Raw genomic sequence first — 12,887 nt, 5'->3', positions numbered from 1 at the left:
CTCCAGATATAGGGATGTGTGACGTAAGTAAAACTGCTTAATAAAAAAGGATAATAAAAAAGGCTAGTCTTCAAAGCCCCATATGGGTTTCTCTAAGCTTTTGTTTCGATGTAACATATTGGTGTGACTAGATGTGGGATAAACCAAGCGAGTGCTTTCCAAGCATCTCTCATTGTTCATAATTCATTTAGCTAAAGTATGGGATGACTTTAACATTTACTTACCAGAAACTGATGAAGGCAAGGTAATAGGACAACATCAGTGAGAGTGAAGTACAGCCCCTCTGCAAACACATGCTCCAGAGATGGGAGCTCAGTGGTTTTTACTTTCCTGATGTGAGGTGGCCCCCTGGTGGTAGCAGACTGTATCTCCTCCATAGAGAGTTTGGCAAGGGCAGCTTGGAGCTCCAGCTGATCTGAGCTCTGAGGATCCTCAGCTGCTCCCTCTTTTGGGTCTACTAAGCCACCCTCATGTCCTGCCTCTGGCATGCCTTTTTTCTGCTGCAGCTTCTGCCTCCGGATTTTATCGTCATTATGGACCCTGACAGGTTCCCCAAGCTTCTTCTCTAGGTGCAGGAGTGCAGTGGGGATCTCTGACTGGTGTTCTGGCTGCCTGCAGAAGTCTTCCACAGCAGATGGGATGCTGAGCTCACATAGCCTGGTCCACTCACTCACCTGTAAGGAAAAGCATTCCCAGATTAGCCCTTTCATCTTCTCTAACTGGCATCACCTAACACCATATTACGTGCTGCATTACCCAAATTGAGTTATAAAGTTTGACAACTCAGAAAACAGTAATTTTAAATTATATAATAGGCTATATACTTATTGGCGTATCATTAATAGCTCCTGTTGAACAGCAGTGTGTGCTTATTACTACACATACCTTAGGTAACATTAGACACAGATACACAGATCTTTTGTACAGGTAATGCTGAAAAATATACCTGGAATGTCTCACTGCTAAAATGATTCCCTGCTTTTTTTTTTGTGTACTTACTCACTGTAATACATACATGCCAACAGTCCCTATATTTCCGATATTTACCCATAGAAAAAAATCATTTATTCAGCACAGTAGTTAGTGAAAACCACACGCTGTGCTGTTCGTGCGACTGACACATCTGCTGATCACTAACTTATACAAAGGTAAGAACGCTTCATTACGTCTACTTTTACAGTCATGATGGTCGTGTCTTGTTAAGGATACTTGTATTATATGACGTATTATTTGCTTATGACCCCTCCCACCCCCCCACCCGGAGATGCGCATCCCACTGAACAGTTTCCAAATGTAGGCAAGTATGGTAATATAATATTCTCATTTATACTTGCATTGAATGTATACTTTATTGTAATGGCATTATTATAATGTAAAATTTTACAGAAAAAAAAAAAGTTAATGGTTAAAAAAGGATTCCCATTGCAGATAAGCTGAAAAAGTTTAATTAAAAGCACTGGAGTAAATAGAGGTCACAGGCAATCTTGTACTATAGTACAAGATTAGTATAGTACCAATGCACCTGGAAGAGCTTGAGAAATTAGCTTTTGGATAAGCTGTTAAAACACTGTGGAACACTTAAGAATAAAAACAAGCCTAACAGATAATGCCCTGGGGATCAGTTGTTTAAAATATATTTTTTAGGAGGAACTAAGGGATATGCAGACTTACTTCAGCACAGGCCTTTAAGCAGGTCTTCTTAAAGCCCAGCAGTTCAGCTACATCTTTCCTGCAAGGATCTGCCTCAAGAGTCCTCTTGATTATGTGTCTCAGTACTACCGCCAGGCCAGCACGACAGTACCTGCCCCCCTCATCCACCACTGCAGGCAGGCGGCAGCTCCTTATAACCTGGGGCAACTCCTGCGTGGAGATCATTCTGAAACCCATGCCCTCGGGCAGCCATTGCCTCCATGACTGCCCCTCACCAGCCAGGGTGGTGGAAGAAACCAGGCAGACTCGAAAAGACTTGGATTCGCAGTAGGACAGAAGGAACAAAGCTATGGAGGTATGAAGAGGTACAGTCTCTTCACTCTGACCGGACACTGCCAAGTACAGACATTCTTCTATGCTGTTTGAATTGGTATGCTTCATTTTTTCCAATGTTCTAATGCCAATGCAGCCAGTTCTGTAAAATAAATAATAATAATAAAAAAGAAATGCTGTAGACATGTGTTTTTGTGAAAGCATCAAACTTGATTTTGAGAAACTTAGAAATGGTCTCCATCATACTAGCGGAATTCAAAGATTAATAGCTGTGCATTAAATATGAAGACAATGCTTCAGGTCTTTTGCACCAGGAAACCAAAGTAATATTTCCAGGAAAATATGAAATGTGTAAAGATAGATAGACAGACAGGTGGTCAGATAGATAGATATATAGTGTTAAAAAATGCAGAGGATTTCATACCACAGGACTTTTGATATTCTTAACTGTGTGTGTAACAAAAATGCATTGTGTAAAAATGCTCACAAGTACAATTATGTGGTTCCGAGGTGGTGGAAGCGCGGTCTTTTTCGTGCCAAGTAGGTATAGTACCAATATGTGTTTTGTTTCTAAAGTTTCTTTTTACAGAACGATTTAATGTCATCGAGTTAGCTATTGTACAATGCCTATTCGTTCTCTGCTAAATAAAAGGGTTTGGGGAGTATACATATCTCTTACTTGCAATACACTACCGTAGATCTCTTCCTGTGTATGCAGCCAGTCACACTCTTTGAAACCACTTCCTCTTCGTGTTACAAGCAAATCCACCCGTGCTTCCATACACAATCACATTGCTGCGTTGCAATTCTTATTTTTAACAATACCTTTGTTGTTTGAGAACCGTCAACACGTTTTTGTCAGACAAACTCAATTACATTGAGTTTAGTTTCAACAGGAGAGTGTTATTTTATTTGTATACAAGAAATGTGTTATTAAACTAAATTGGATTAAGAGAAGAGTTGTATGTTTCTTCCGGAATTAATTTTCAGACGAACTTTCTCTATAGTTATGCTGATTAAGCCGGAGCAGCGGCAACAGCATTATTAATAATAAAAATCAAGTTATTAATATGTAATTTAAACAGACGATTGTTTCTGTTGTATTTTTGTTATAATCATATCTTTTTTTTTGTCGGAAACACAACAGGTAAGTGTTATTTATCTAAAACGCGATTTAGTCTGACAACCCTCGCTACACACGCAAAACAGAGATATAATATTAATTAATAGTATAGGTATGCTAATCGGTAGCAAGCTGCATCTTCCGAACGGTGCCAACATCCAATGTAGCTAAAACAAAACTAACCCATTTTAAAATAAAAGCAAGGGTGCTGCAGTCTACCAAATTTAATAGGGATAGATAATTGGTCGTTGTTCCTGATTCGTATGATTTCTTTTTTTTAGAAAAAGTTAAATTAGTTACAGAAATATTGCAATAACATTTTTTTTTTGGGGGGGGGGTATATGTACGTTTTTTTTTACCGTCTTGTAAAAGGTAGTACAGTACTGAACAGTAACTTATGGTGTCCAGTGAAGGTTATATTAAAGAACAATCCACACAGTCTAATTGTACGACTACAAGTAGTGTACCTAAAATATAACAGTAATTGTCAATTGGAAAAAATAGTAGAAGGTCGGTGTAGGCTCTTTGGTCTTCATATTAGGTAAGGTTGTACTCCTAATTTCATAAGACAATTAAACAGATATGTAGGGGATTCCAAGATATTGAGTATTGTAAATATGTACTGAATGATTGTCAAATTCTGTACAGGTAATTATTTATCCATGGAAATTGCATGGTATACAGTACCATCAATTACAATTAGAACCTCTGGCCTAGCCACCTGGGGTGGGATCACGTTATTGAATTGAATTATTGAACAGCATTAATGAATTAATAACATATCAAAAGATATATGACTATGGTATCTGTAGTGTGATAGGCTCATTTGTATTCTGTATTGTTACAGCTGACAGATCATGGCAGCAGCAGTAAGTTGGGAGCTGGATCCTATTTTTCTGAAAGGCCTTGGATATCTCCACTCAAAAAGCAAAGATTCTGCAGAAAAGCTAAAGGCACTTTTAGATGAGTCTTTAGCAAGAGGGTGTGACTCAAGCTATCGGCCAACTCAAAAGGTAATTCTCTGTTGAAGATAATAAGTTTTGGGGATCCTAAGTGGCGCATCCAGTAAAGGCGCTCCACGTGGAATACAGGTTGCACCCTTTAGCCTGGAGATCACAGGTTCAAATCCAGGCTTTGTCACTGCCAACTGTGACCAGGGGTTCCTAGGGGGTCGTGCACAATTGGCCAAGCACCACATGGGTAGGGAGGGCATAGGTCAGCCATGGTTCACACCAGCGACCCCTATGGCCGATAGGGGTTCTGCAGTGGAGTCATCGGAGCTGTGTTGTCCTCCGACACTATAGGCCTGATGGCCTCACTGTGGATGGATTGGCAGGAGCACGTTTCAGAGGACATGTGTTCGCCTCCATTTCCCAAGTCACCAGGGGTTTGCAGCAGTGAACCAGGATACAAATAACAGTTGGGCATTCCAAATTGGGAAGAAAACTGGGGTAAAAACCATTGCCGATGGTTTTTAAAAAAAAAAAAAAGGTAAGCTTTACTGCAGGTCTGTGCAGTGCAGTGCTGTGCAAAAGGGTACCATTAAACAAGCTATACAGAAATAACTAATTTTCAAGAAGTAATAGTAAAGTAGAAATGAAATACTCTGTTTTTTTTAAACCCGTTATTGTCTTTTTGTTATTGATATTATTGTAAATTATTTTTCCATAGGAAGTAGAGGTTTCCAAGGTTTCCATCTCAAAAAGTTCAAGCAAAGAATCAAAATCTTCCGCCTCGGGTAGCAACAGTGGCAAAACAGGTGGATCTGAAAAATCAAAGAAGGAAACTGAGAAGAGGTCCTCTGAAAAGGTAATAATTACTTGAAGGAAAATCCATTATGTATTTTGTTGCTTTTTTGTTGTTGCTTTTTTACCATGTTGCCTGGGAAATTTTTTCACATTTTTTATTGACCCAAACAAATTCAAAGATCTGGCTGTGACAAAGCTGGCTTTCTTTTTTTAATGTTTACATGATTTTCTGCTTTTCTTTATGAACTTAAACTTCCTTCAATTTCAGTTGCTGTACTAAATGTGTTGTAAGATAAAATGTTCATCAACGCTTCCATCTGTTTCCACAGCTTAAGGTGGAACCGGGTGATGGAGCTGACTTACCGAAAAAGCCACGGTTGGAAAAACAGGAGAATCGTTCTTCTCCCGTTACAGTTCAGACCAGCAAGGACATTCCCATGCCAGACCTCTCAAGCTTTGATGAAACCAGTGCTGATGATTTTGCTATGGAAATGGGTTTAGCTTGTGTGGTGTGTCGGTATGTTTAAGTCTTAATTTTAAACCTGCTAAGAGATGCAAGACCACAGTATGTTCATTGTCTACCATTCCTTGTATAATAGGCAAGACCAGCGATTTAACGTCCCTATAGCAAGTTTTTAAAATATTTACAAAAGCTTCTCGGTACAACATAATTCATTACTGTAGAGTGTCACACCACAGAGTACTGTTACATACGGTTCATGTTCTGAGGTTCTGTAAGAAGACGAAATACACACCAGATATAATACATGAGAAGAAGTTTGTAGATCAGTAATCTCAATATAACAACTCTAAGTACTTTTGTTTACAAAATATTGCTTGTTTTAGGGCTCTGTTAGGGCTCACTTATACAAACATGGTGGACCATGTAGCAAAGTCTTTACAAATCTTTATAATGAAAAAATAAAATAAAAATTTAGTTATCAGTTTCATACAACTATTTTAGTTAAGTGTTTTATTGTCCTTTACTGTGTTTTTCCTAATTATGGCGCATTAACAGTTTTATATCTAACACAAAAACAGTACAATTAGCATTTTGGAATAAATGTCTTTTATATATATGGATAATTAGATAAGAAGCTTTTCTTATTTTTTGTATGTATTTATGTATTCTCTTTATGATGTTTGCAATCATTCTTTTTCAAAATGTTTTTGCAGGCAGATGACGGTGACCTCAGGGAATCAACTTGTAGAATGCCAAGAATGCCACAACCTCTACCACCAGGACTGTCACAAGCCACAGGTGACAGACAAGGATGTGAATGACCCACGCTTGGTTTGGTACTGTGCCCGCTGTACCAGGCAAATGAAACGCATGGTAAGAAATATAGTGACTAACTGCAGTACATGTACTTTCTTGTAGAAATTAAATCTGTAAAACAAGCTGATTTAAAAAATATATATAGACAACAATTGTATTTGGTGGTTGGTGTCATCTTGCAAGGACAGCAAAAAAAGTTTTGTCAATTTTTCACTAAATTAGCAAAATAAAATATTCTGTGTTTAATGTATTTCTCCATTGATCCCCGCAAATACAGCACATTTAAACCTTGCGGGAAGTATTTATTCAAAAATGTACTGTAAGTATAGGACAATACATCATTAAAGCAGTTATACCACTTTTAAAAGCCAGGTGGCAGCAAAGGACAACTGTGATAAATAACACAACATACAGCATGTTTAGTGTTCCGTGTTTCCGGTTTATTCCGAGTTTTACTGAAAAATGACAGAATTTTTTTTTAACTGGATGTCGATTTTTATTGATTTATACCCAATTTTTGTCTATTTTTCGATATTTTCCTAATACTATTTTCTAGGAAATCCACAATATTTCGATTAAAGTGCTGTTTTATTTTGACTCCGACGTAATAAGCAGCCCTGCACTGTATCCTAGGGTACAGCAGACGTTTAGACGTCAGAGGATCAAACAACATGAAAACGTGGTTCTCTGTCACAAATGCATTATCACCTGATTATGTTGGCCAATCAAAGTCTGATTAGTGTGGCAATTGCTGGGCGTAGTAACTGCTACCTTGATCAAAAACTAAATTGAAATACACGAAAATATAATATTTTAAATGGATGAGGAATAGGGATGAGGACAGTAAAAGAACATACTGAAAAATAAGCGAAACATTAATCTAAAACAATAAAATGAACTGAGAGACAAGCAATCAATTTATGCGGCTTTTACACACGCTTTAATAAAAGAGAGTGCAGAGTGAGGTTGGTAAACTTATGGAATGCATTGATGGAAATGTCCAGTGTGATTTTTGACGTGTCTCCCGATCACTTGCACCACCCAGTTCTGTCAATTTTCTTTTCTTTTTATGATTTCAAGGCGAGTAAACCTGGCTTGTTTTGTGCTGATGTCATACATACAGCAGATACTATTTCCGTCAGCACAGCAATTGCCAAACGTTCGCAAAATACCAGCTAACGTAGGAAAATGTGGCTGTGACTTGCACATATTCTGCTTCATCATACATGCCAGGGACATTAAACTTAATCGGAAACCAGAACTGCTACACATCATAGTCCACGTGTAAAGTGGGTAAACTGAGATTTTTTCCCCCCGATTTTTACCGATGTTTCAATTAAAAACAAATTTTATCCCTGTTTTAATATATGTAAAATAAACTCCAAAACATTTGCGGCAATTTCATTAAAGATAAAAACTGAAACTGCAGAACACTAAGTATGTTGTATTCCAATAGTTTAATTTAAAGTGTTATTGAATACCATATCATTTGGCAACAAACTAGTTGCTTATTGTATATACTTTTAACTTTCTTTTTATTCAATAATTAAAAAAATAAACTATTTTATGGTTTTGGTCAATTTTATTTAGATCAGTGATGTCCAATAGGAATTGTACAGGTGTGGTTACAGCTACACTGTTTTAGCCACATGCACTAATTTTAGTAAAAAAATGCCTTACATACACTTACACAATACAGGTAAATTAGTGTATGGATATATATAATATATATAAGATATATATATATATATATATATTTTATATATATATATATATATATATATATATATATATATATAATAGATATAATTTTTTACGTAAGTATATGTTTACATGCATATTTACTTAACAAACACCTACTTCACAAACCTACCACCACTCAGTATGAAACTTGAATTTCAATGCATTCTTTCTTTCACACGCTGTATGCATTTGGAATTCTAGTATTAATTTATCATACACAGCAAATCTCAGTGCAGCTTCTAGGTTTCTGTACAGCAGTTGCAAGCTGGACTTTGACTTTATCAGACTGCTGAGGATGTTGACTCATAACCACAGTGAAAATGCCAGATTTCATCACCATGGAAACACCTGGAATATTATATGGAGAGGGGAGCTGTCAATCGTGGTCAGCTTGACCAGTTAGAATAACCACTCTAGGCCTGCAGAAAAAAGCAAGGCCAGCTAATAACAAACAGCACCAAGGTGCTCAAATCTGGTATTTTCACCTGTGTTAAGGATTTTTACAGACACTGTTTGAGCAAGGCAAGCGGCATAAAAAGCAAAACTTGCCTTGTGTATTGCAGTGCCTTCTCGTCACCGCAGTGTTGGCACTCGCATTGAAACACAGAATATGTTTGTCGCTCATCTCACCTTGCTCAAGTCGTATATGTGCAAATCCACCTTTACACGCCATTGTAGCAGATAAACAATAAACAGTAACCAAGGAAGTAAAGAACAAACAATTATAAAAAACACTTGCTGCTTTTCGTCTTACCATTTTACTAACAAACACATAAAAAGGTCAAATTACACATACATATGCCATGCGAAAGAGTATTGAGATCACATGCCTGATGATGGTGTCCATTACTTTTTTTTTTCCTAATCAAAAATGCACATGTGGCTTGTGGCTAATGTATAGGACAACAATGATTTAAATGGCTTCTTTTTTTGAATTCTGAACGCAAAGCTTGTAGACATGTCTGTCAAATTAATTTGTCATATTCCTGTGCCATAAGTGTACTGTAGACATGAATTGTTTTTTCAACTCTGAGGTTTCCACATTGTCTTGATTCCTGTTACTTGCAGGCCCAGAAGACCCAAAAACCTTCACAGAAGCCTGCGCCGGCTGTCACTTCAGCAGCTCCTGTCGTAAAGGATACTTTGGTCAAGAAACCTGAGGTCAAACCCAAACAAGATGTGGCCACCACATTCCAGGCATTTAAGAGGACAGAAGTTAAGGTTAGAGCCACTGCCCTTTTTGGGTGGATTGTGACCTCCCCAGTTAACTTCTGTAATTTGTAATTGCTACTGAGAGTAATTTGGTTCAAATGTATTTCTCATTCATGGCTTTCACACTGAAGTACGTACTTTAACTATTGCTTAACTATCTTGCCAGAGTAAATGAACTACATCTTTTTTTATATATATATTTTTTAGTTTTACAGAGGAGGTTTTTTTTTTTTTTTTTTTGGTAGGCAACTAATGAATTAATCATAGTATTTATCCGAATTGAGAACCAGCATGATCTTAATCTCCTTGTCCAATACCCTCCCAGAATCAGCCTTAAGGAAAAGCAAAACACTTATTAATGTGAAAGACAGGTCTTTCACAATGACACTCCAAGTTGTGCAAGCTCTCAAGCAAACAGACTGTTGTAGTCTTGCTTTTGACAGAAAGAAGATTTAGCAAAGTTGTGCAGATGACAAAGCCTACTATTGCACTTAAGCGGACGTAAAACTTGTTTTGCAACACTATTTTATTTAGTTTTTTTAATAAAGAGGCTTTCAAGCAAGAGATGCGTCATCAGTAATGCCTAGGAGACTATGTGCCAGCTCAGTCTGGCAGTATTTAAACATGGCTTTGCTGTTGGAAGTGGAAAATTACACTTAAGATATACTGTATTTATTCAAATTTAAGACAGGATTTTTTAACCATTTTTGGCTTCTCAAAATTAGGCTGCATCTTAAAATCGAGTACAGTATAGTGATGCGTGTATTAAAAGCACCAGCAAAAGACATGACTACCCGAGTATTCAAACAGCAACGTGACTGACTGCCAAGAAAAGACAACAAAAGTGCCTGCCCGAATACACAAGCAGCAACGTTACACTGCTGAGAGAAAAAAAACAAACCAAGTTTCCTGATGAATTCCAAGAGAAACGTTTACAATTTCAGAATTTCTAACAAACGGTTCCAGCTTGGACAGGTCGGAAATGCTAATTGGACCCCTGTAACTTTCAACATGCCCAGCACTGTTCAGTACTGTTGTGGTTGCTTGGGCCTGATGCCGTGGAGTGTTGTGTCGTGCTTGCTGTTGCCAGGATGTGTGATGCTGTAAGCGAGTGGTGGTATCTGTATGACAGAGACACCATCTTAAGTATTATACAGTGTGCAGCACAATAAACAAGCTCTGTGGTTAATCTAAAACAACACTGTTTCGTGTCAGTCTTGTATGATACAACAGTAATTGAGGTTGTATCTTTGTAAATGCATATTTATTTGATGTTTTACTTTTTCCTCAAATTAAGGGTGGTTTATTTGGACTGCATTTTAAATTCGTGGGCGTCTTGAATTCAAAGGAATACGGTAGTGCATATCACTCTATGCAGATTAGAATATGGTAAAATCGTAGTCTATGAATGGAGTTAAGACATACAGATTCCTTACATTTTTATAGGGGTTAGGCTGATTTTGATTTTGGGGCTTGTCACAGTTGATTTTATTTCTCAAATCGCAAATGTCCTTACTTTCTGTCTGACATTAAGCAATGGATGTCAAAAGCTATTTATTGTTAAACTCTGAGAAAACAGAGGTAAATCAATCAATTAAAAATCAATTAAACAATACAAATTCAGATGTTCTTGCAGTTGACAGCTTCCCATTTAAGTTAAGGTCTGAAATGAGAAATATGGGTCTCATTTTTTACCTAGATCTCTCATTTGAACCTCATATCAGAAAAATAACTAAAGTGTCTTTTTTTTTCCATTTAAGAAATGTCGCTTTTCATTTAACTAAGATGCTTTTTGTCCATGGAAGATATAGAGAGTCTGATGCATGCTTTCGATGCATGATTATTGCAATGCTCTGTTTTCTGGTATTCCCAGATATGTGATATCCCAACTGCAGCTTGAGCAAAACGCTGCTGCCAGGTTTTTAACAAGAAGTAGAGGACATGATCACATTACGCCGGTATTGGCAGCCCTACATTGGCTTCCTGTGAGGTTTTGGGTCGATTTTAAGGTCATGCTTATTACTTACAAAGCATTAAACAGTTTGTCTCCTTCATATTTAAATTATATTTTAATCTCATATATGCCTAGATGACCACTGCGATCCTAGGATGCAGGATTGCTTACTGTCTTTAAGGTTTCAAAAAAGAACACAGGTGCTAGATTTGGAATCGGCTGCCTGTTTCCATAAGGGAGGCATCAACTGTTGCAGTTTTTAAAACACAACTGAAGAGACTTATACTATTGTTCACATCTTACTATTAAGTAATGTTTTTACCCTTTATTGTATTGCATTTTTATAGATTTTTGTATTAAAATGTTTTAATGTGTGCAGTTTCTTGTATAGTATCATTACTGTTCTGTTGTACCTGTGAAGCACTTTGTGACAATTTATTGTGAAGGGCGCTATATCAAATAAAGGTTGATTGATTGAAATTCATATTCACCAAGACAGATCCTGAAAGCCTGTGTTCATTTGTGTAACTTTTAGCTATCTTTTTTGTTTTTGGTCTGGTCTTAAAAAAAACTTTTTTCAACCTTAACATACATAAGTGTCATTTTGTTTGTTTCAGGCATCCACGGCAGTTTCAGGGAACACCTCCAGTGCCAGTTCCTCTTTGTCATCCGCTAGTGGCTTGACCGGATGGGCTGCCTTTGCTGCCAAGACATCTACAACGGGTCCTACTAGCACTAAACTTGGAGTGCCAACACAGAGCACTAGTGGGAAAGTGACTGCTTCATCACCTAGCCAGAAACCAGTGGGTCTGTCAGGGCTGGCAAGTGCTAAATCAGGACTTGGATCCAAAATTGTTGTTGGCAGTGGTGGAAACAACAACGGCGCTAGCCCTCCCCCCCTCAAACCCCCTCCTCCACTGACCCTTGGGAAGCCAGGCCTGAACCGATCATCAAGTAGCGACAATGTGAGTAAGGTTGGTTCGCCGGGGTCCAGTGGCAGCACTGCAGCAAGTTCTAACCAGGCCAGCTGTGGAAACGGGGGCACTGGGGCAGCTGGAAGCACCAGTAACAATGGAGGAGCAAAAGCAGCAGCAGATGCTGGTAAAGTTCCAACTTCCCAGGAGTCTCAGCTCAACGCCATGAAACGTCTCCAGATGGTGAAGAAGAAGGCTGCACAGAAGAAGCTCAAAAAATAAACATGCCCCATTCATTCTGTTTTGGAAACACAATACTTGAATTCCTTATAAAAAAAAAAAAAAAAAAATACATGCTGCTGTTCATATTGCTCTGAGTGGAAACAAACACAAATGTGCATTTTGGTTCCAGTTCAATAAAGTTTGTCAGGTGAAATAATGCTGCTGATGTTTTGCACTCGTTTGTCAAGTGATTTTAAGCATTGATTAATTATACAGAAGGAAGGTTGATTGGGTGTTTTTCTGACTAAATATTTTCATATTTTTCTTGTCATTGTTCAAAAATAGCATAATGTCTCCATGTGGTTATGGTTTGATCCGCTTCTTACCAGTGATGGGAAAGGCTAGGAATATTATTTTTAAAATATTTTTAAAATATGCATTATGAGAAAAAAAATACAGTGCAAAATACTGCTGATAATTGATTAAAAAATAAATAAATCAATTTTGATTGTGAAAATTAAAACATTTGTCCCCAGTCAAAAGTTTTTTCATAAATACTTAGCAAAACCCAATGGTCAGCAAGTAACCTCTGCAAAAAGAATAATTTGAGACAACTGGTCTTTCCACCTGGTATCAGTAAATCTTTATTCATAAAATAAACCTGTAATCATTTATATAGACTTATCTAGAAATAAATATTTTGAAGGTT

The 12,887-nt window shown here is 37.4% G+C and overlaps 2 protein-coding genes across 2 annotated transcripts in view; one reads left to right on the top strand and one right to left on the bottom strand.

The window, feature by feature from the left end:
* The window catches only part of LOC121296382 (glutathione S-transferase C-terminal domain-containing protein-like), a 64,442-nt gene extending 61,724 nt beyond the window's left edge, over nucleotides 1-2,718 (bottom strand). The window contains exons 1-3 of the mRNA XM_041221885.1: nucleotides 2,663-2,718; nucleotides 1,672-2,125; nucleotides 225-674 (exon numbers count right to left, since the gene is read on the bottom strand). Coding sequence (XP_041077819.1) covers nucleotides 225-674; nucleotides 1,672-2,091 — 870 coding nt within the window. The 5' untranslated portion in view covers nucleotides 2,092-2,125; nucleotides 2,663-2,718. The remainder of the gene's footprint in view (nucleotides 1-224; nucleotides 675-1,671; nucleotides 2,126-2,662) is intronic.
* A 248-nt stretch (nucleotides 2,719-2,966) lies between these two features.
* LOC121296375 (integrator complex subunit 12-like) lies at nucleotides 2,967-12,404 on the top strand. Its single transcript, XM_041221870.1, has 7 exons — nucleotides 2,967-3,130; nucleotides 3,954-4,119; nucleotides 4,778-4,915; nucleotides 5,184-5,371; nucleotides 6,031-6,190; nucleotides 8,945-9,097; nucleotides 11,660-12,404. The coding sequence occupies exons 2-7, from the start codon at nucleotides 3,964-3,966 to the stop codon at nucleotides 12,236-12,238; spliced, it is 1,374 nt and encodes a 457-aa protein (XP_041077804.1). The 5' UTR covers nucleotides 2,967-3,130; nucleotides 3,954-3,963; the 3' UTR covers nucleotides 12,239-12,404.
* The last annotated feature ends 483 nt before the right edge of the window (nucleotides 12,405-12,887 follow it).

Source organism: Polyodon spathula, chromosome 2 (genome assembly GCF_017654505.1).
Source record: "Polyodon spathula isolate WHYD16114869_AA chromosome 2, ASM1765450v1, whole genome shotgun sequence".
Lineage (NCBI taxonomy): Eukaryota > Metazoa > Chordata > Actinopteri > Acipenseriformes > Polyodontidae > Polyodon > Polyodon spathula.
The sequence above is the reverse complement of the archived record's forward strand: the minus strand, read 5'-3'. Positions and strand labels throughout refer to the sequence as shown.